This window comes from Poecile atricapillus, chromosome 1 (assembly GCF_030490865.1).
Source record: "Poecile atricapillus isolate bPoeAtr1 chromosome 1, bPoeAtr1.hap1, whole genome shotgun sequence".
Taxonomy (NCBI): domain Eukaryota; kingdom Metazoa; phylum Chordata; class Aves; order Passeriformes; family Paridae; genus Poecile; species Poecile atricapillus.
The window spans coordinates 6,611,421-6,634,826 of NC_081249.1; the positions used below are offsets into that span (position 1 = coordinate 6,611,421).

The window sequence follows — 23,406 nt, forward strand, 5'->3', positions numbered from 1 at the left end:
AGCATATTGATTTTGGAATTCAGTGGCTACAAGTGACAGAAAACATATTGCACTTCAAGGGAACTTACAATATTTAACAGGTTTCATTAAAAAAAGATAAAGCTGAACAGACTTCAGAATCAGGCATCAGCCTACTGCACATTCAGAGGTAGCCTGCCCCTCACTGATATCCTGTGAGCACATGCAGCAAGGGCAGGATTAGCACCAAAAATGTGAGTTTCAATGATGCAACACACCATGACTTTTTCTCAAGATGCCTCTTATGGATAACTCCTAACTCTCACAAAGAAATGACCTACAGTCTCAGTATATTCAGAAGAAGGTATTAGCTACGTCAAAACACTAAAAACATGCAACAAAATGCACCCAGCTGCATGATCCTTCACTGCCAGTGTGTTTGTGAAAAAAATGAGACAGATCTAAAGAGCAGAAACTACCAACATGAAACCCAGATCTCCCATCATCCCAGCATTGCTTCATCTTGACCACTGATCCCAGTTCTACAGTCAGCTCACACAAACTGAGCACACAAACCTCACTGCAAGCATTTTTAAACAATACTATCACTTCTGCCTATATAAAAAACACTTCAGACATTATATACAAAGGTGCACACATTTATTGAAGGTATTTAATTGAGTAACAAGCTTTCAAGGGAAAAAGAAATTGTGGAGCATTATACATACTGCTATATCTTGTGATATTTTATTAATTACATCCAATTTATTAAGCACACTGACTTCTCCATAATTTTGTCCACGACTAAATTCAGACTACACAGATTTATGGTTCTGAAGACCATGCTCCTTCAGCATTTTACACTTCTGGAACTTCAGGACTTAAAATCTGGGTAAAATATATACTAGTGACATCAAAACATTCTGAAATCTGTTTACTTTTCTGTTCTAAATAATACAAAATTTAACTATAATGCAATTAGAATGTATGATAATTAAAGTAACAAAATTTTTATGATGTAATGAAATTTATTTTTACTTTATAATAGAACACAAACATTTTACTTCTTTCAAATAGCAGTAGTAAATTAGTCATAGAACACCTGTGACTGTGCATTGAGGGGAACAGTTTTACAGTCTTTGGTACTAGAGTTCAAAAACTGTAGTGAACAGGAACATATGTCCCTCACTTAATAAAAAAAAACCAACTTTTTTTTCCCCTTTTTATATCAATTAAAATTCCTCCAGTATTTTCAACTACTACTATACTTCGAAAATACATACAATTTTTTTTTAAATACTCCATAACTAACAATGTTTTTTGTCTTCTTGAGGCTTTTTTATAACTCAGATGTGACTTTAAATAGGCATCTAAGAAAGCATTAAGTACTTTAATTCAGATTTTTAATGGCTTAATGTTTCTTCTCACATTGTTTTGCTAATGCTCTTTTACATTTCTGGAGAACTGGTATTTTCATCCATCAATTGGATTTTTACTGCTTATTTTTAAAACCATATGCAGAGTACAAAGCAGATGCCCCATCAATAAACCCTGCCTCTGATCCACAGCAACACCTGGTCCTGTCACTCTCAACTGTTATCAACCCAAAAGCAGAGTTAATACAGGTCAGTCCATAATCCCGGGCTGTTTTTGCTATGCAAAATATACCCAGGTCACACTGCACTCACACCTAGCTTTATTAGGCTAATGAGAAAGAGTGGTGTAAATTTGTTTGCAGAGGGAGTGGCACAATTTTCTTAAAACAAAACTAAAGCACAGGATCAGACTATTCTTCCCTAAATTTTACACAGCATACTGCCTTGCTCCCTGCAGGTTTCCCCATGCCTCTGGATTTGGAAACATCAGTGGTTATATCACACTCATTGGAAGGGATGAGGTACCAGACAGATGCCTCTATCACTCAAACCCTTCTGAATTTACAGACTGAATTTAGATACCTGCAAATTCCTCCTGAGCAGCATCAAATCTACATGTTTCTCATTTTAGAAATGAAGGGCCCAGGAAGCCAAACTCACACTGTTTAATGTCAGACAGAGAACCAATGCATCCACAGACACACTGTTATCAAACAGCTCACAGCCAGCCTGAGTCACCAAGCAGTGCTTCTGAACTGCCCTCAGTTATAGCTCATCTCAATTTCTGCATCCCTAGGAAACTGTAAACCAGTATTTGTGTGGTTGGAAAAAGGTGTGGGGAGGGGAGCACACATTTTCAGGGTGGGGGTGTTGTTTGTTTCCCTACACAAACACAACTGCATTGATGTTAAAATTAAAAAGCAACAACAATGAGAAAAGACATCCCATGGAACAAAAAGTAAATTTTCTGTCCTGTTCTACCCAGCTCTCACCCACACACCACAATCACTGAAAGACAGGCATCAGACACTGGGCCTGCCACCCAACCTTATATCCACATCTGAGCCAGGAGAGTTGGGCTTTTGTTTTTCATTAAAAAAAAACAAATCAAAAAAACCCAAAAAATACACAAAACAAACAAACAAAAAAAAAAAACCACAAAGGGAAAAAAACCAAACCCCAAAAAAACCAAGAAGAAAGAATCAAGTTGTTCTTATAAAGACATCACCAGTCTTAATTCATTTATGGGCTCTGAAATACAGTACACACCAAGAAAACAGTGACTTAGCCCAATGTTTTTCATTCTGTTGTGTCACCTACACCGAAAAACAATTCTCCAAAGACATTTATAAGAAGAACTAAAAATTCTTACCTTTTGGATAATCTTCCAATAAGAGGTTGAAGTGACCTAACTGACAAAAGAAATCAGACTCGACCTTTCCTTCAGCTTTCAAAATTAGCGATTCATAGCAGCGAACAGCCTGGGAAAAAGAAACACAAGGTTTTCAAAACTCTGTATTTTACTAAAGCAAATAATACATTTTCTGAGAAATAATAAATATTTTTATTAGCTTTAAAGACAAGGTCTACAAACACTCTCAATAACAAAGTCAGCATCATTTTTCAAAGAAGAAATGTAAGACATTTAATGTAAGAAATTTAAGACAGAACAGATTTAGAAGCTCACTGATTCTAATGCAAATTGACAACAAATGAACAGCAGAAATTTTCTCTGGTTTATCTGTGGGCATTTGATTTCCCCGACACAAAACAAGCCTCTAACTTACGTGCCAATTTTTAATTTTAAAATCAATGAAATACAAAAGCACTGATTTCATTCTTTCCAATCTGCAAGAAAGAAACCTCTCTGATTTTATTCTCATTGTGTTGCTTTATTCCCTAAAGAAATAATTTTTCATTTAAAGGTCATTTCCCTTGTTTTTGCTAAACTGAAGTACACACTACCTCAACATGTCTCCTTATGCAATTTACACATCTTCATATGTGTTTCTCAAGATCTAATTCTTTCCACATCTAACATGTTGTAAAATAAGTTACTTCCTTCTGCTGTAGACTAAGAAAAGCTGAAGTCAAAAATGTAATCCAATTAGAAATTAATTTTGGTTTGAGAAAAATTGCCCCAGAAGTTTTTCTGACACACACAGAAGCAAAGAACGTTCTGTGCTATGAACACAAATTTTTAACAACTGAACTACACCTTCTGTTCACCGTTATTGCCATGATCTTTAACCTATTACATCCTTAGCTCATGGCCCTATTTACCTCCTGACCCTGCTCACACTCTGGGAATGAGTAAATAAATAAAATCACTCTCCTAACTTTCTAAAGTTATTAACCATTCAATTGAAGCAGTTGAACAAATGTAAATGAGGGAAGGTCCTTTGCACCAGCACAGTTCTCAAAAGCCAGACAGCCTTCCAACAAACTCTTATTCCAGATGGATAATCTATGAATTTCACCTGTTTATGGTGCATTTTTCAAATTTGGTTGCAATTACAAACTTCTTGACGTTATTACATGACAGTAATCAAAGACTGCGGTTCCCGTCCAAATCAGCATATCCTGATTCTGTGATTCTGTGAAATGAGGAGCTTTCTCAAGAGATTTTATTAAAACTCAATATTCAAAAGAGGGTGAGGAAATCAAGCTGAATATTTAAATCAGTAGCCTTGCCCATGTTTATAATTTACTTTGAGTACACTTTTATTAATCACCGAAATGAAAAATGCCAAAAATAAAATGAGGAAAATGTTAGGAAGCAGTTAGAACACATCTGTGGAGAACCCAATTACTGATCTAATCTGTTCTGAGTGGGCCTCAGTTTGTATCCCAAAACTGAAGTGAATCACATACTTTCACCTACTTCCAAGTCCAGAAAGACTTATTTTATGGCTGTTCTAAGAGGCAAAGTTCCCATGAATCAAAACAAAGCTATGCTGCTACAGAACTGCAGGTGTACATGTGGTATTAAAATGATTTAATGAAATATGAAATATGCTCACATAAATTTAAAGTACTTATTTCAAACTGTGGCTATTTGGCCATGTTCTGAAGATACCAAATTTAGATGTGTATTTGCCTGTGTCTCAAAGATCTCCTGCAGACCTTTTCCTTCATGCACTGCAAGCTTTGCCCTCGCACACTGCAGCGGAAGGACTGCAATTCTTTTCTACCGCTCCTTTAATTTTATTCCCATCACTCTGAACACCTCTTGCAGTCAGTCAATTCTTCATCTAAAAAAATATCATCCCTAAATATCAGAAGCAAATCACACAAGTCTAAAGTACATTTCTTAAGATCACTACTAGTGTATGTACTGACTTAACATCAGGTCCACCAGCTGAACCCGTGTGCAATTATCTTAGTGCAGAACCTTGTTTTTGGCACTCTGCTTCCCCTCTCCACTTTTTGGTCTCACCTCTTGATTTGTACAAATCATAACAACATTTTTGATGGTACCCCTAATGTTACTTTTTGTAGATAGGCTTCTCTTCTGATGATGATTTGCAATACCTGCTGCAGCTGCTGAAGAAAAGAATAATATTTTGATATTTTCTGAAGTTGGTATTTTGTCTTTTGCAATTTAGACCATACAGAAATTGCCACCACAACTGGTAGGCTACAGTAAATATGGGAGAGGAATCTAGGGTAGTTTACTTCCTGAGTTAGGCTATAGGGGTTTAAAGAAAACTTGACTTTATGAACAAATGTAACAGGATTTTTCTGTACAGATGTTCAAAGAAATTATAAATCACATACACTTTAACATTTAAGTGTTTGGGGACCCTCAATGTTCCCACAGCCCCTTTGTAAGTAAATCCTCATTAAAAGACACATCACACATATCTGAAGCACTGTCTATAGTAAGGTTGTAAAAAACTGTGCCCAAGCCTTTCACGCAGCTCAGAGCAGTTCTCAACAAGGCGGATTTTCCCGTTATGTTAGAACACAAACTTAAGATACTGCTAAGCCATCTCACTGATGCCAGCAAAAGGCAAGGCCTAAGACACCAGAACTTCCCCTTTCAGCCACAGCTAACTGTAAGTTATCTGTTCCTGTAAGAACAATTCAATTACACCATTAAAGCAAACCCTCTCCACTGACCTCTAACTGGTTTGCAACATAATCAGCAACACACTCATATTTATGCAAACTCAACTTGGGAAGGCTGTTTAAAAAATGGATTTTTTAAATTCTTCCAGCATATTCTAACAAAATGAAACAGAAACCAAATGCAAGTGTTATTTCCTTGGCAGGAACACCAAGTCAGCCCCTGGGTCTCTGGAGGAAGAGCAGGGTGATCACCGTGTGGCTCTTGCTCTTCACAGTAGTCAGGGCAGAGGCACCAGGCAAAGACTTCTCCAACTTTGGTTTTGGTCAAGAAATTTTCTCCCCCATCAGACCCATCCACAAAGATCTTTAGAAACTAACAAGCATTTTTCTGCACAGGTAAGAATTTGTCTCTGTTGAATGAATGGATGCAAAAGGGAGGTCACAACAGCATGTATCTGTATATGTTCCCTTTGAAGGAACAATCAAAGATCTCATTTTAGTGGTTCTCTAACTCAAAGGCCATCCATGGCACCACTTGTGTAACACATTTAAATTATCCTGAGACACTAAGAATTCTAAGGAAGTTAAAAACCCCTGAGGTTTTTAAGCATTGTTATTTCTCCACACTGTATGGATCTGTAAGTGCATTCAATGGAGTCAGCCTTGAGAATTGTCAGTATTGACAAATTTACAAGAAAGAGAAAGACCCTGAAATGAAACGGAAGATTGCTACACATCACCATACACTTCCTTCCCTTTGTTGAAGAAGATAAAAGGGAAACCTGAAGAATTTAGGAATTTGGCAAAATAATCAGCCACAGCTGCATCGCAGTGTGGCAACCAGAGCAGAAGCAGGAAACCAATGCAGAAATGGCTGCAGGAAAAGAAACTGGCTTATACAACACTAAAAAAGTAACAATATTCATGTTGTTTGCCACCTTCAACTGAAGTAATACACTGCTGCCACACAAATTCCCTCTTATTACATCATAGTTCATGACCGGGGGTATCCTGATTGCACAGATCCAGCTATCAATTCTTAGGACATCTTTAAATACAGTACAGTGAAAAAAAAAGGCTCAGTGTATTTACCAACTCACAAAACACTAGCAAAATCTGTCCACAAAAGGAAGAAATAATTCTATAGAATCACCTTTCAAATGTACTACCAGACCCTTCCTTGTGTGTTCCCTGCTTATTATTCCAATGGATAAGGAACTGGATTATTTTTTCCCTCTGTTTTAAAACCATTCCTTCCCCACAAAAAAACCAACCAAACAAAACCAGCCCAATAAACTAAATGTCAGTTTTGGCCATTACTAATATAATGTCATTTCATGAAGGAAAGACCCTAGAGTTGAGAATATACCGTAACAAAATAAATAAATATACCTAACCCAAACAAATCTAACTGATAAATCCAACAGATAAAACCAGAATTCTAAATATTGTATCCAGAAGCTGAAACATTACAGCTCTGCTTTACAAATAAAAAAGACAATGTTATTCCTAATTAAATTAATATGAAGAAAAAAGCTTTACCATTATCATTGGTTGCAACTGTTTGTATTTTACAGCACAAATTCAAACTACTGTTAAACAACTGTACCAAAAAAAGAAGGAAAAAAAAATCAATACAGCTTGTTCAGATTATTTCTGAAGAAGATAATGTGACGTTATCCTTTCTGAATCATGACAAGCATGACTGACCAAAATGAAAGTAAGCAGGGCTAAATGGCCAAATGTGATAAAATATTAACTATTAATTCTTTAATATATTAATGATATGGAAATGGCAGAGTACGCTGAGTCAGCAAATTTTTACTTCAATCAGAAAAAAAACCTGGCAACTACAGGGAGCCAAAAAGCCAGCAATCTGAATATTAACATGGCAACAACCGAGCAGTAACATACAGTGAAAGTAATTATTTGAATTTTAATGGGTAATAAATTAACTACTCAAGAAAAACACTGCATTTCAATGCAGACAATATAGTGTAGAATCACAAATTCAAAGCTTCAAGAAGTTCCTAAAACCTTCTATTTCACAACATAAAACACTATTGTATATGTAGATAAACTGGAGGGTGACAAAACTGAACAGTTGCTGCTTCTTTTTCTTGTGCCTCCAGTGACCCAACTGGATGGGCTTTGTGAGCAGGTAATGAGAACAGAGATTCCACATGAAAATTGGAGAGGGAGACCTCAGTAGGCTCTTGACAAACAAAATACACTCTACAGTGATGGTTAGAAACAGAATGTTATTAGCTCATATTTTATCCTTCTGGAAAACCAAGTGGACATGTGGGCAGAGCTGGCCACTGGGGCCACAATCACACATCTACCACACTGCTCAGTCCAAGGGGCACCTACAGACCAGGAAGGCTCAAGTGTGCATGTGCTCCTTCTCCCTCCCGCACTACCACTGAGGAGGCTCTGGAAGGATTGTTTTTCCATCCCTTCCTCCTTGCCACAATTCACCTGATTTGATAACAATGACAACAATTTGCTACTGCCCAGAGAACCTCCTGGTGAAGTTCCAGCTCCTGCACTGCAGAAACGTGGGTGTCAGCAGAGCTCACTTTTGCTAAGCAGAAAGACACGCCTGAATTCTTCAGAAGTTAAAACTATTTTTCCCCCATCAATGACTGGTTGGATACACATCACCTTCTGAGCTGTAGCTGATTTACAAGAACATCTCATTTACTTCTGCAGAGAAAAGCACACCATTCTTATTTGATTGAAGATAACCTAGATTAATGCAGCAGATCCTCCACTGAAGGCTCTCATATTATGTATTGGCACAATATCCTTAAATTCCTTTACTTTCTTATTCAATAGCAATTCCCACTACAGCTTTCAAAGCTTCTTTATATGCTCTGTCTTTGCAATGCTCATATTATGTTATAAAATTTCTCTCTCAATTTCACACTTTTACTCTCCTTCTATTTCATGTATGAACTATACTATTTCAAAAGCCTCAGCAAGAGTGCTCAAAGTACAGCTTGCTGGACACAAATATGTTCAGACCCCAAAACATTTGGGCCTCAAGAAGGAAAAACATGAACTGGCCTCTTCAGTAACTTCATTCTCGCAAAATTTCTACGGCATATTGGAATGTTGTGATCTTATTCTAGTCTGCTAATAACACTTAGGACCAAAGTCTTTATCATTTCAGGGACAATTAGCACAGAACAACAGAAACCGATCCTCCTCGAACATTTCTCAAGAAATCTATCACCAATTTTAGCTGATTTATTTTCTTACGACTAATGCTTCATGAAATAGGATACAAGAATGAACAGCGCAGGCAATAAAGAAAAGCAGCTGCACACATGAGCTACATGCACAGCCTGATGGTCACAACTGAGATGAATTTTCTTTAAAAGACACTGCTGTAGTCTAAGACTGTGCTTCCAGATTATACTGAAGATGTAACAAATATTTCTTGTTCAAATGATGTCTGTGGTAGACGAGAGATGACATAGTAAGCAGCAGAAGTAAGGTCAAGGTTGCTAAGCTTACAAGGGAAAATTAACATGAACTCAATTATCATTGAAAACTGAGGGATACTGCTTCATAGAAAGAACAGAATTGCAGAACAGAATACAAAACAGAATACATGCATATCAATGATTAAATGGAGAAAAGTGACATTTTAGTGGAGAGTAAAAAACCTGACTTGCCTCCCCTGAATACAAAACACTTACAAGACATTCTTGACAAGTGTTTTGTCAGACAGATGCAAACTTAATAGTTTACGTATTAAAAATAGTTTAACATACATAAAATACAGGAAGCTTAGTCCTTTGCAGCTGACAGTGTCCATAACCAACTGGATTTTATGAAAAAATTGTTGACTTGAGCTTAGGTGGTGAATCAGACTGCATTAATTCTAAGTCCACCTGGAAGATGCAATCCTCTCGTTATTTCTTTAAAATACAGTCAAATAAACTTACAAATATCAATGTCTATGTACATACACACAACACTTACATCACTTCTAGAAGTTCTAAATTATTAGCAAACAGAATCATCTCTATTCTGTCCCTGAAAATATTTCATCATCAGGTGACTCAGGAGATAATGGCAAATTTTATATGGATTTTCATCATTTAAAATCCGTTACAGTTAACCTTTACAAAAAACCCAAACAAACACAAGCAACTTTTCTTTTTTTTTCCAAGTGCCAGTAGATTTTTTCATAGGCAACTGGAACATTATTCTTATCTGAGACTATAGGAACATCTTTTTGCCTATTTTTACCACAGTAAGTCTATTTCAAGTAGAATTGCAGCACCTTAATTTAGCAATTTTTCAAGCTCATGAATAGTTCACCACACACTAAAATTTAAGACCACTAAATTTGATTTTATTCTAGCAATTCTCACCTATACCAATACAGATCATCACAAATGAGGTGTGGCATGTCATACTTCAGAACATTTATATAGCTAACACTGATAGACAAACTTAACTTTTTTTTTAATGTTAAACCAGTTTTATTTAGGAATCTGCAAGGTGCCATACAGACTTTAGGTAAGGTATGATACAATAATTAAATAACTGGTTTTGTTTTCATTGGGTAAATTATTTTGGAAATATAATTAAAATCAACACAGAAAAATACAGCCAAACACAGAAACCCTCCCGCAAATAAAGCCAGAATCTGCATTAACAGCTGCCTGTTTTACCTAAGGAAAAAAGGATCTGAATAACTTATTTATGTAAATAACTCTGGATCTGGACACAAGTCTTTAGAAATGTAACACTCTGGAAATGTAACTATCAGACACCAAGTGTAAGAATGCCAATGAAACAAAGAATAAAGAAGCTTGAAAGAAAGCAGTATTAAACAGAGAACAATGTACATACATATGCACAAGACAATGTCTACCAAGACTGACACAACAAATATATTTGTGAAAATACCTCTCAGACTAAACAGAATGATTTTTCTGTGTTATATATTGCCTTGTCTGAATACAAGGCAATATATAAAGGAAACTATTAAAAAATATTTAAAAGCTACCACCAATTCTCCTGCTAAAGCTGCCCAGTCTAAACTTTAGTCCCAAAAGGGTTCAAGCACTAGAGGTGGCCTGGTACTCAGAAATAATATTGCTGGTAGCTTAGTCTGAAAATACAAGGAAATGATGAGTTATTTTAGAAGAATGGAAGTGAAAATGGGTCAGGAGCTGTTTCATAAAGAAAGTGTAAAAACTAATGCTAATAGGGTGGGAAGTGTGGAATTTTCAGCACCACGGGAGATACAGAAATGGTAAAGGCATATTAAGACACAAAGGATAAAAATCTAAATGGAATGAACCTGGTTTTAAATACTGAAATATCACTATTTCAAGGAGTCTCACAATGCTGATACTTTCAGTTATCACAGCCAGTGCACCAGAAGGGTCCACCCCAATGATTTTCCATCACATCACTGAAATCTCCCACATAGGTACAGTCCACGTATCATGTTCCTTTTTCCCACAGCCATTCATATTTTCTCCTCTGTGGCTGCTTGATTATGCTTACACAATTATGTTCACATATAAAAATGAGCAACACTGGAACAGAATCAAATGTGCATGAAAACTAGCCTGCATAGAAAAATGTTTTGCAGGAGAACTTCATGCAAAGAAAACACCTTGAAAAGCACCATAATTCCCATCAAGAGCTGTAACTCTTGCCTGCTAATGCCAGCAAACACCCAGCCTTACCCCTCACCTTTTCCCCCCTCACGTGACAATCTGAACAAGAAGAAATTGCAGTGAGGAAGAGGAGTACAATCCTCTGGATACAATCCACAGGTAATGAGCAGCACCACTTCTGAATGGCAGAGCTGGTAAACCTTATTCCAGGAAAGAATAAATGTCTTATTTCTGCTATGTGGCAGTAACAGGTGGGGGAAAGTATATTCATAGAGATTTCAGATTTTACATTTATGTACTACAAAGCCCAAGTACAAATTATTTTAGCTACTAGTATGCATCTGCATCATAATATGCACTAAACACCAACTAAAATGACAATATACTCAAAACACTGCTTGGGAACTGGCCAGCAGAGTCTACTGATAAATAAAACCTGATAGTAAATTGTCAGAGGCAAAACATTTTAAAGACTCCTGGAGCTGCAGGGTAAACAGCCATGCAGGTTGTCACCACAGACTGTTTTCATTAACATTTCCCTGAAGCCGGATGTAAGATCTCCTTCTTAAATAATGCTTCCCAAGCCGTATCAAATTTGACATCAAATATACAGATGGACTTTAAAAAATACCAAGTGGGAAAACATTTATGTATGAAGCTTAATGCAAATTCTCCATCTCTCTTGTATGTATTTTTAGGGACCATACCGAACTAGAAAACAGAGACAGCTACAAAGGATGAAGCTCCTAGTAAGTACAGCAGGTCAGAAACTAATTATATTATAGGAGAGAAATGGGATGGACAAAAAATTCACAAGAAACTCCAGTGCATTAAAACTATCTACTAAGGATTTAAATCTAGAAAGATCAAGATTCAAGGCTTCACTATACTTAAAACAAAGATTTAAATTTGAGTTGTCCATACTCATCACAAGTGCCATAGGTATCAGACTCCAGAGTCAATGTCACTTTTAAGCCAAAAGTGAGCACAATGATTCTCTGCAGGACAGATGCAGAATGACAAACACAAAGCTTCCACCTACACATAGAGAACTCTGTCCTAGCCATCCTTTCCCCATCTGTCCTAGCCATCCTTTCCCCATCTGCATCTACAGTATGACCTTGGGTAGAAAAGGAGGATTTTGTGACTTAAAACAAGCAGCTGGATAAAGGAAAAATGCAGTCCACTAGAGGTGGGTACTGCCTGAGCTGTTTGGGCACACCACCATCTGTCTTGGCTGAACACTACAAACGCAGACTCAACTAGAAGTTCTCAGCTCCATCTTGACAATGATGTTCCTTCCTACAGAAGGATCTGAAAGGACTCTTACACACCTGGAAAAACTACTATACCCCCTTCTGTTGGGCCTACCTTTCACTCACCACATATCCTGGCTACTTAAAGCACAGTACTCCAATTCCTGTAGCCACCAATTCAATACAGTCACACCTAACCCTTTAACATGTAACTCTAATTATAAAAAACAAATGGTTAAAGTTGTACTGTATTTCAACCTGAACAGCAAAGGTTAAAAACTATGAAATAAATAAAAATCCAAAAGTAGCTTCCTCATCCTCAAAACATTATCTGTAGAATTTTATGAGTTTATTAAAAAACTGCCTTTTTTTAATGAGTCACTACACTTTAGGAAAATCAAGACACATCCCAAACATAGTTGTTTCTAAAGGGCAACCTTCTGCACTTCTCTGAATAAAAAATTTACACACAATTCACAAACCTTACACTTCATTGTTTGTTACACTGATACATGTTCATTATATGTATCACTCCCAAACAGAAAATAGCTAATGATCCTTTGTCTCTTAAAAATGTCTATCTGCAGACTAACAAACTGCACAAAGTGGAATCCACTGTAAGGAACCCAAATCTTTAACCCAGCATTTACCTTGTGTTGCACCCATACCACTTTCAGAGTGACCAAATCAGCATCTCTAAGCACTAACACTGCTCATATCTCAGAACCAGGAGAAAATCCAAAAATTTTTAGAACAATCAAACTGTCAGAAAGCACTTTATAAACCCACTGAGGTGTGAAAGCCATGACCAAAAATCTGAAATGGGACACAGTACCCAAAAAGAGGTGTGAGGATCAGCACTGAACATCAGGAAATTCTGCTGGTACCATTCATAAACCACAACGTCAATATGGTTCATACGCCGAACACCTATGAAGGAGTCCCTTATAATACATTACTGTAATGTTTGCATTTAAAATTATATAATGCTAGAAATAACTGAATTCTATATATCAAATTTGTTGAGAAGGTTTGTTTTTTTTTATGAACAAGCCATACTTCAGAGGACTCACTCCACAGAAGGTGTTTACTGAAGTTCTCTCTTCAGCTAAAGCTGTCAGACTTGGGCCTTCAGATGAACGATCAATTCTGACATTATTCATAGTGGCAGACATCAATTTCAATTACACATTAATGCCAAACCTTAGAATGAACTTCAGCAGTTTTACAGGCAATATAGTTCCCAAAATGCAGCTAACTTGACATTGCAAAAAAATGCACCAAAATTGTGACCCCCAGTTTCCATAAAAAGGACAGTTCCTTAACACTAAAATTTTGAGCGCCTTCCTTTTCAAGGTTTTGGGTGAACAGGACACACCCTTGTCTCCCAATTCACTGTCACTAATGTAATCTTTGTTTACAGGACAAATTCACCTTCAAAGCACTCAATAGCCTGATTATAGATCTCTGAATTGACAGAATACATCCGTGCGTCAATCACAGCTAACAAGAACTCTTCACAAGACAGGAAAACCTAATTTCCACAGAAGACTGGATTTTTTCAAGAACTGGTTCCAAAGAGTTAAATTCATCATTATTAGAAAATGTATGTGGAAAGGTGCACACACATTTCATTTGCCATCCTTAATATACGAAACACTCCACTACACACTGGAAAATCTTGGCTGAAACACTGTGTCACCATGAACAAGCAATTCCCCTAGAGAGGAAACAAGGGAAACAGCAAAACAACCCAAAAATCTGAATAAAGCACAGCAGAGCCAGACACTGAATTAAGTTCTAAAGAGCACACTGGGCAGAACCAGAGGAGTGGCAAATGAAAGCTCAGATAGAATAAAGGAGTGAGAGGGAACACCAAGTAAGAGATGAAACTTCTGTCACGGGGGAATGGCAGAGAAGGAAAGCAGATTACAATTTACTCAAACCCTGAAGGACAGCACCTTCTCCACTGTTACCATTTCATCCCTACTCCAGCTGGTTGCACAACAGCCTCCCACCATCACCCATCCAACACAAAGCATCTCCAGGTAATAATGGCTTCAATCATGCCAGTCACTAAGAGAAAAAGTGATTATCCCTCTGCAGGGAATGTCTGGGGAGGATGAAAAAATAAAAAGGTGAGAAAGTTTAAGAACATTTGAAAATGTATCAAATTTAGATTAAAGACATTTTCAAATAATCATAAAAGGAGAAGTGCAGCAAGCAAGTCAGTCCCAAATGTCAATCTTTTTAAAGCCTTTAAAATAAAGTATCAACTGTAATACAAAAGGCTTCTTTTTCATTGCTTTCTGAAGTAAATTTTTTTTCTAAAATCCAAAAAAAGCAAACCTCATCATTCTGGACCTCCTGCAGCCTGTCCTGTGAAAGCAACAGGAGGTGGGTAACCTTTATGCTTAAGGCTGGAAACATAACTAACACTTGCACATGTGAAAGAAAGATAATACTGACGTTGTCTTTAGGCCACAGATGGAGAACTGGCATCTCCTGAGGTGCATGCAGCTCCCAGGGAAAACTCCTGACTGGCAAGGCCTGAGCTGCTGTCCAGTGCATGGAAAGCACTCCATAAATGCCAGTCTGCTGAAAATATATTTCAAACTTCTTCTGCTGTGAGACTGAAAAACTTCAAGTCTTTGTGGAACATCAAAACAAAGCTTCAAGCCCGTGCTGATTTTAATTCCCTATGTTCCCAGGTGTGGGGACATAGCAGACTCAAAGGAATACAACCTCTACTTCATCTTCCTTTCTGCCACAAGGCTTCCACCCACAGTGCCCTTACACTGCACAGTGTACAGAAGGAGTAAATAAATTTGTCAAAATTTATTCTTCCTGTGCAGTAATGGCATGGAGATCTGAGACTCTGGGTCAGTCTCCTGCACTTGTTTCACATTCAACAGTCCAACGTGCTTGCGTTTTTCTTGTGAGTCAGGCCAACATCTACCTAAAATCCATTTTCACACATATTTTATAGTGTTTAAGTAGCACAAATTCAACATAAAAGGAGAACTGCTGTAATATTAACTGCACTTATTGGTGGTACCCTATCATCCTATAATTATCTCTATAATTTGCCGAGATAAGATATTGGCCTTTGGACTGAATTTACAGTCTTATTTTAGGTTTATCAACTGTAAATGAGGTAATGACATTGCAAGTCCAAGCCACACCCAACAGATGGCTTTTGAAAGGCAGTCTGGGAGACACGTAGTAGTAAAACATTATACGGCCACGTATGATCCTGAACTCTGTGACAGGCTTATTAAAACTACTGAAAAAAAAAAACAAACTCACGTACATTAATTACTGGATTATAAGTCAACAAACCAAGATGAGTATATGATGGCAGCATAAGGCAAATGAAAAAAAAAAGCATAAAGGATTTTGGAGCTCAGAGGACACACTACCAGCAAAGTAAAAATAAGATGACAATATGTCAGACCAACAGTCAGCCCTGTGGAGCAGCCTTTCTTTGTGTTTACTTGAACAGTACATGGACTAAAATACCAATAATAAAAGATTAGCACAGCTTTTACATGAACCCACATTGCTGAAAACTCAGCAAAAGAAAGAGGTGATCATACAGTGGTATTTTTTTTTCCTTTATATTTTTCCAGACTACATCAATTTAAGTTCAGAAATTTCCCAGGCACAGATGGGAAATGCTCCTGATGGATTTTCCTTCCATTAATTTTCCCCAACACTTTCTTAAACTATTTCCACTCATCTCACACTAACAGTACTGGACAGGCAGCAGTTCCACAGACTAACTGCGGGGAACCATCTTGTTCTGAATCTGCTTCCTGATAGCTTCAGCTCATACTCCCAAGCTGAAGAGAGAAAAACCTGTTCTAAAAGAAGAAATATTAATACCATCTCAGCAGATTCTATACAATTTCCCTGCATTCAGTAAAGATAGAAATTAAATTTATTTATTTTTAATAAATTTATATTAAATAAATTTAGAAGAGAACTGCAGGGGTAAGAGGAAAGAGAAGTCTCTCTTGTAAAAGGAAGTCTAAATATCTGAAATTATTTACCTTAGCAAATCAAAAGCTACTATGACTTTTCTAGAAGTACCAACAGGAAAAACACCAGAAAAATAGAAGAGCTATTTCAGTCTAACAATAATGTTGCCAAACAAATGCATAATTTAAGACAAAATTTAAAAAAGTATTTGAAGAATCAGAAAATTAGGCTCTTGAACAGTATTTAAATGTAAACAGTAGAAGTAAAAGGGTTCTTTTACATACTTTTTGGTATCACATGTATGACAAATTTTCATTAATATAATGCCATTACATAGACCTGTGTATCTGTGACACAGCCATATGCAATGTGAAGGGACAGGCTTGAAAAACAACTAGAAACTCTCATTTAATCTATGTATTCTTTTGTGTTCCCTCTCAGAGAGTCTGCACAAGACTTTTCAAACAATTTCCATTTAAGTGAGAACAAACCAATACCAACACTAACTATAAAGAGCTGAATTGTTAAGCGAAGGACTTATGCCCTTGAGACACTTCTGAATAAGAGTATTTGAGAAACTTTTGGTAAAAATAACTCCTTAATATTTTGAACTACCACATCCTTACTGTCCAGACAAGAGGCAAACACACTGTAAGTGGAGAGAACCAAAACCCACAGACAGTATCTCCTATCTCTCCAGCTTCAACACAAATACTTGTGAGGATCAGTGCTTGGAATCTCCCTAGAGAATTTCAAATTTAAAAATTAATTAATAAAGGAATGTAATTATTTAGCAAATATATTTAATTTTTTAAGAACCAAACCCTCTTCTTGTGGTCTTTCAGAAAATATTTTGGTTTTAATTTCATCATGACTCCACAGGACAAGTGGATACACTGTGGGTATATCAGTATCACTTAAACAACTAAAGCTTTCCATGCTCATATGAACTAGCTTTCTTTTACACCAAGAATATTGCTTTTCAAAACTCTTTTGTGAAATAATAGTTCTACAAAATTTCAATGGAAGTTTTAGTTTAACAGCTCCCCAGGGAAGAAAAATGAAAGAGTAAAAGAATATTCTCCAAAACTCAGCAGCATTACATGTTCTGTGACGCGCTTTCAAAACATCGTGTAGAAAATGAAAACGGTTTTGAAGAAAAATAGTAAACTGTTATAAATAACTTTGTTAACAAATAAAGAGGCAACACACAACTAAACAAACAAACACCACCCTCCCCCACAGAAATAAGACTGGGTATCAGTTCGTGAACATCTTTGGATGTCCCATGCCCAGCATGCACTGCCTGCCATAGCAGAGCACCCAAGAATGAGCTCCCTGACTTCCAGAGATAACACCAACATGCTACAAGAAAGCCAGGCCCTCAGCAATCATCCTGGTCACACATTTTAAAAAGATCTGTAACACTGAGCTACAGTCTCAAGTTCTCTAAATTATGTTCCAAGTAATGGTTCACAGCTCCTATTTAATTTTTTTTTTTTTTACAAAGATGTTCCCTCCACCCACTTTCAGATGAGCAGACACACAATTCACTTTCTGCTGCATCATTTATCTAGTTGGTAGGCCTCAGACTCAAACTTGCTCCTTCTTCCAAAACACATATAAGCAGCCACTGTCACCCAGTATTTCAAAATGGTCTTAATTCTCTAAAGTAACGACAATTTTTCTCTCAAAAACAGAAATATCAACAAGACCAAAAGCAAATGATAGAAGCAACAGCAGATCCAGCAAAAGGCAGCATTACACTTGGATTCTGCTGTCATTTTTGTACAGGAATCAAAAACTGAATAGCTGATTTATTATTTCATCAACCCGAGTCTAGACCTGGCGTGGCGTTTCAAAATTAGCAAAGTGCTGTTTTCAGCATTGATGTCCTAATGCTGCTGCTTGCTCTCACTGTCAGAAAACCACCATTGTCTCCAGTGATCACAGTGAAAGCTACTGATAGAGATATCACTACCACTATTTTTGTACAGTTTATCTGCACAAAATACACCTTCTAAATAGAAACTGTAGCTCTAAGTTAGCGAAACAGGTTTTCAGTGTGACATACTAAGTATAAAAATACAAAGTGAAAAGACCTTTGTCAATAAAATTTAACACATAGTTTGTTAGCAAGCAGAATCTTGTGTGAGGCCTCCCAGAAGGCTCAGAGCAACTAAACAATGTCCTGAAAACAGGAAATACACAGTTCTGCTCACAAAGATGTGACATGGGGCACTGGAAAGCAGCTGTTGGTATTCCAGCTGCATCAGTGGCAGCTGTACTCTACAGCCAAGGTATTAAGCAAAAAAAAGTATGAACTGTTGAATTGTGCTTTCCCCTTGAGGAATACTGTGAGCCTGACTGCTAATGATGAAATGAGAAAATATTTCTGTGCCTTAAGAAATCCACTGTGATTTATTTAGCACTGCCTTCTAAAGGCAGGAAGAGAGCTCAGGGACACTGAAGCCACCACAACCACCAGCAGATGCACCAGACAGCAAATCTCTAAACTGGCATAGGTAGGTAGATCATTGGGTTTGAGGAAAAAACAAGCTGGGAAAAAACAGAGCTGAGTTTCCCAGAAAGCAGCCTAGAAACTGTGACATGAGCAGCTCTGCTTCAGGTGCAGACAGGGGCAAAGAGCACATGCACATTACAGACCTGAAAAAAAGCATTACTCATGGAAGTCAGAGTTAAATTTATGCCCATGAGGACAACTTCATTCGCTGGTTCCAAAAGTCTTGCTAGACCAGTCTGGAAGGTCACAAGCTACCACAGAACAAAGTCCACTGCACAAACCAAAATTCTGTGCTGGTAACAGTGAGTATTCAGGGAAGAGGAAGACCAAAAGAAATAATCCTTATTTTACTACAACCATCTCAGTAGTTGCATTCCAGGGGGACTACCTATAGCTAAGCCATCCCTAGGTAAATGATACTGTGCAATTCTCAAATATCTCTTCATTCTCCTGAAAACTAGAGGGATTTATGTGTTGTACATTCAAAATGCCCCCAAAAAGCTCGGCTTGCATCTCCTTCATTTCCAACCACCAGCAGTCACCTACTTCATGACCTCATGTGCCAGATGCAACAAATAGGTCAGTTTGTATCTGACCTACAAATCCCCAGGTGAGGCAAACATCAGATACAGGAGGCCTGCAATTTATAGCAGCCTCAAAACAAAAAGAAAAAAAAAAAATAAATCCATTATAGGGTGGGATCCTCCTCAGGGATGGCTTCTTAACCCAAGTCAAGCATTGCAAGCCCTCTCCACACTCTGATCCTTCCTTCACCTCTATTCAGCTTGTGAGAAGCAAAATTTTTCATATTTTAGAAACCTGTATGTAGACTGAACAATTAATAGGAACATTCATGTCACAAATATGGGCTACTTCCCAAAATCTTGAGAGATCCTCATTCCACTGGTTATAGTAGTCAAACATGTGAGAAGATAAGCATAAAATAACTTCCTCATTTAACCATGTGGCCCAAGAGAAAACCTTGTTTAAGGTTGAAAAGACCAATCCTGGTTCCCTGGGAGAAGAGACCGACCCCCACCTGGCTACAACCTCTTTTCAGCGAGTTGTAGAGAGTGACAAGGTCTCAACACTTCCTTCACTGAGAACACAGAACACGGACCTCAAAGAGCTCAGATAGAACACCAGTTTTTGCAGTCTGCCTGCCTAACAGTGGACAACACAAAATTAAAGGGATTTCTCCACAGTAATGCAGGCTACATGCACTGAAATAAAACAGTGAATACTTGTATGACAGCACCCAAGAGAAAGCTACTGAGGATCACTCCAAGATATGTTATATAACAAGATGTGCTATTACAAAATTAATTGGGTTAATTTTGTGTATTTATTCATATATTAATGTCAAAGCATTAATATATGGGGAAAGGTGGAGAATTTAGTAATGCTGAAAATAAACAGTTTGAAATTATTTTTTTCTGAAATTAATGAGTGTCTTCCCCTTACCTACATCTCTTCAGACCACTACATGCAAACTTATGACTGACACCACACATCGTGATGCTTATGTGACAGGAGGCCAGGTGCTTGCAAAATTTAAGATAGCCAGATCTAAAAATGCAGGGGGCAATGATGATGGGGGGGACACAAAAAAATGGAACTGTTAACTTGCTGGAGTGGTTAGGAGAGCCAGCATTACACTAGCAATGGAGCTTTTGTCAAAGACAAAACAACTTAAAGAGATTTACAGCTTCATGCAGATATGTAGGTACAACCCCATGAGCACTCTTCTACAGTAAATGCCACATGGCAACGGGAACTCGACCCTTTATTTCAGCTGAATCCCCAAGTGCTGTGCAACTGTGCCTCCCAAGAGGTACTCCTTCTCCAAAATTAAGGCAATCTTCCTTTTAAATTCTTGCAAAGCAAGAGGTCCAACCAAAGGCATAATCAAATGCCAAGATTCTGATTTATATGCAGGAAGAAAATGCAACATTTCACTTCAAATGTGCATTTCAAGAAGTAACAGAACTCAGATATACACTAAGAACCAAAACTATTCAGAAGTAGCAACTAAATTAATTTTACTCCCTTATCTGACTGTGGAAGAAGAGGGAGTATCACAGTATCTTCCCCCACCCATTCAGTACCTGCTTGTTAATTTCTAGGAAAAATGTGCATTTCTTCTATACAAATGAATTACCAATTTAACAAGTGCTATCAAGTGACATAAATGCTGCATCACCTTACAAATGCACCTGCTGTTTAATAATGTTCTTCTACCTGCAACCTAATTAACTCTGGTCATTCTACTCACACTGCAGTTTTCATCCACAAAACTCATTTCCCACAAGTAGTGTCCCAACAGCACACAAAGGCTCCAGCTGCAGACACCACTGCTGCTTCACAAAAACCAGCTCTACCACATTCAGACCTGAGGGTAAGAAAAAATCACACACCTTGGTACAACCCTTCAACTACAGCAGCAGCACAGAGCTCTAAGGGGGTTCGATTCTGACACTGCAGGTGATGGTGCAATGATGCCAATAGAGAAAATGCCAGCAGGGGAAATGCCAGCACAGGTACAGCAGCAGAGCCTGAGATCCATGGGGGAACATCAACACCAAGAGGTTGTCCAAATTTGACAGCACACTCCTTCTTAAACCCAGGCACCAGTAAGTACTACCCCACAGTTTTATTTTTTTTTTTTTTTATTTAGCAAAAGAAATCACTGACAAACAAGGTGCCAAATGAAACAGGTAATCTCCTTATGAGAATGAGTTCATTTCAGCCATGACATGAAAAGAATCTGGAAAGGATCTCAAATACTGCAGAAAAATCATGAAAATGAAGCCACTGGAGCAAGAATGTGTTCCTTCTCCTTTCCAGCTGTCTGAAGCCTGACAGACCTTAAGCTACTCATTAATGAATTGCTCTAAATCAGTTTGTTCCATTTTTGAGTTCTGGCTGTGGAAGTGAGAAAGCCCTCAGGAAAAAGTTGTGAAATGACCTGTAGTTGAAACCCATTTTCCTGTTTCAGTTGGTAAATCTGCCTATCTGCCTACCAATCCCTCTGGAAGCAGAGTTTCTTGGAGTAAGAAAATCCCTACCTACATTTACTGAAGTATTTACTTTAAAGTCAATGAGTTCTAATGCACTGGGAACCAGTGCTGTACTCTATCAAGGTAGCTTTATTCTCTGACCTTAAAAAAAAAATAAAATAATAATCAAGAACAAATTAAAATCATCTCAAAATATAAACAGGCTGTTTGTTTCAGAAGACCCTTGCTGCTTGTCTGGAAGAACTGAAATTACCTTTAAACTGAATACAAAAACTGAAGCAGAGCAGTCAAGCAAAACCCAGAGTGCTGAGGATGGGGCAGGTGACATTCTCCAGAAGCAGAGAAGTCCAAAGCTGCTCCTCAGTTCCACAGGCACCACACATTCCCTGAATCCTGAGAGCTCCTTGTGAAAAATGACTGCTCTTAGATATTTTCACTTTCATCCTGAAATCATCATAAAAATCACCCCTTCCATCATTCTCCACGACCAAGTAGCAAATCGTGGCTTAAAGTGGAAGGCATAAACTATTCCATTCTTTCAAACTACCGAGGACTTGGCTTAATTAGCAATTAAAAGCAAGTAGTACAAACGTTCCTTTCTCACTGCACATAATGGAGTTGTCATTGTTCTCAGATTTTTGGCCACAATGAGGGCAAGCTGCAAGTTTGCAACTGGCACTACAGGAAAACATTCTACCATTCAAAGGCTAAAAACAAGCCACCACCACGAAAAAAAATCAACTCAAAGGAAAACACAATTTAAGATGACAGCATTTTTACTGGCAGGGAATAAACAGACCGCAACATTCTAATTCCACATTGTTTCTCACAGAGTTTGAACATATCTACACTCACAGATTAACTGAAGACAATCTCCAAGATCAGGCAACACAGTCCTACGCAATGATCATATCCCCACCATCCACAATTACCTAAGGATCCCTTACACAATCTTCCACAATTCTGTCACCTGTTCCAAATACATCTGCCTCCAATACATTTCTATGCTACAACGCAGCTTCTGCCATGCTCTCTTCCTTTTTTAACATAGAAATTGTCTCCTTTCCAGGCTTCCATTCAACTATTAATACTTCTTTCAAATTATTTATAGCAAATAAACCTGTAAATATTACTTGTACTGAGACTATGCAAAGAAAAAAATCCCACCAATTCAGCCAAGACAGACAGAATATAACTAATCCCATAAAACTGTCCGAAGTAATAAATTTTTAACACATGAACTTGTAAGTTAACAGAGACCTTTAAAGATAGAAAATGAGACCTAATTCTGATCATTAGTTAACATGGACTCTGATGAGTTTCTGGGATCTCATCTTGGGAAACAAAGATTAACTCTGCTGTAAGCATGAACACCTCCAAATCCTTCCCATATAGAACCAGAAGAGGCATTAAAACCATTTCAACTATTAATTTCCTCCACACAGTTAAGTAGTACAAGTACAAAACCAGAACTCGTTAGTTAAATTCCATGTGCTCCTATACTAAAGGTAGGATGTGGATCTATGCTCAGGCAGAGTAGGATTTCTGGTGTTTTTCTAT

The 23,406-nt window shown here is 37.6% G+C and overlaps 1 protein-coding gene across 16 annotated transcripts in view; it reads right to left on the reverse strand.

The window, feature by feature from the left end:
- Positions 1–23,406, reverse strand: part of KDM6A (lysine demethylase 6A) — a 150,833-nt gene that overhangs the window by 114,063 nt on the left and 13,364 nt on the right. For all 16 annotated transcript variants that reach the window (XR_009280243.1, XM_058861499.1, XM_058861517.1 and 13 more), the window contains exon 3: positions 2,707–2,815. Coding sequence is in view for 15 of the 16 variants with exons in the window: in XM_058861499.1 (XP_058717482.1) it covers positions 2,707–2,815 (109 nt within the window). In the remaining variant the exon portion in view is untranslated. The remainder of the gene's footprint in view (positions 1–2,706; positions 2,816–23,406) is intronic.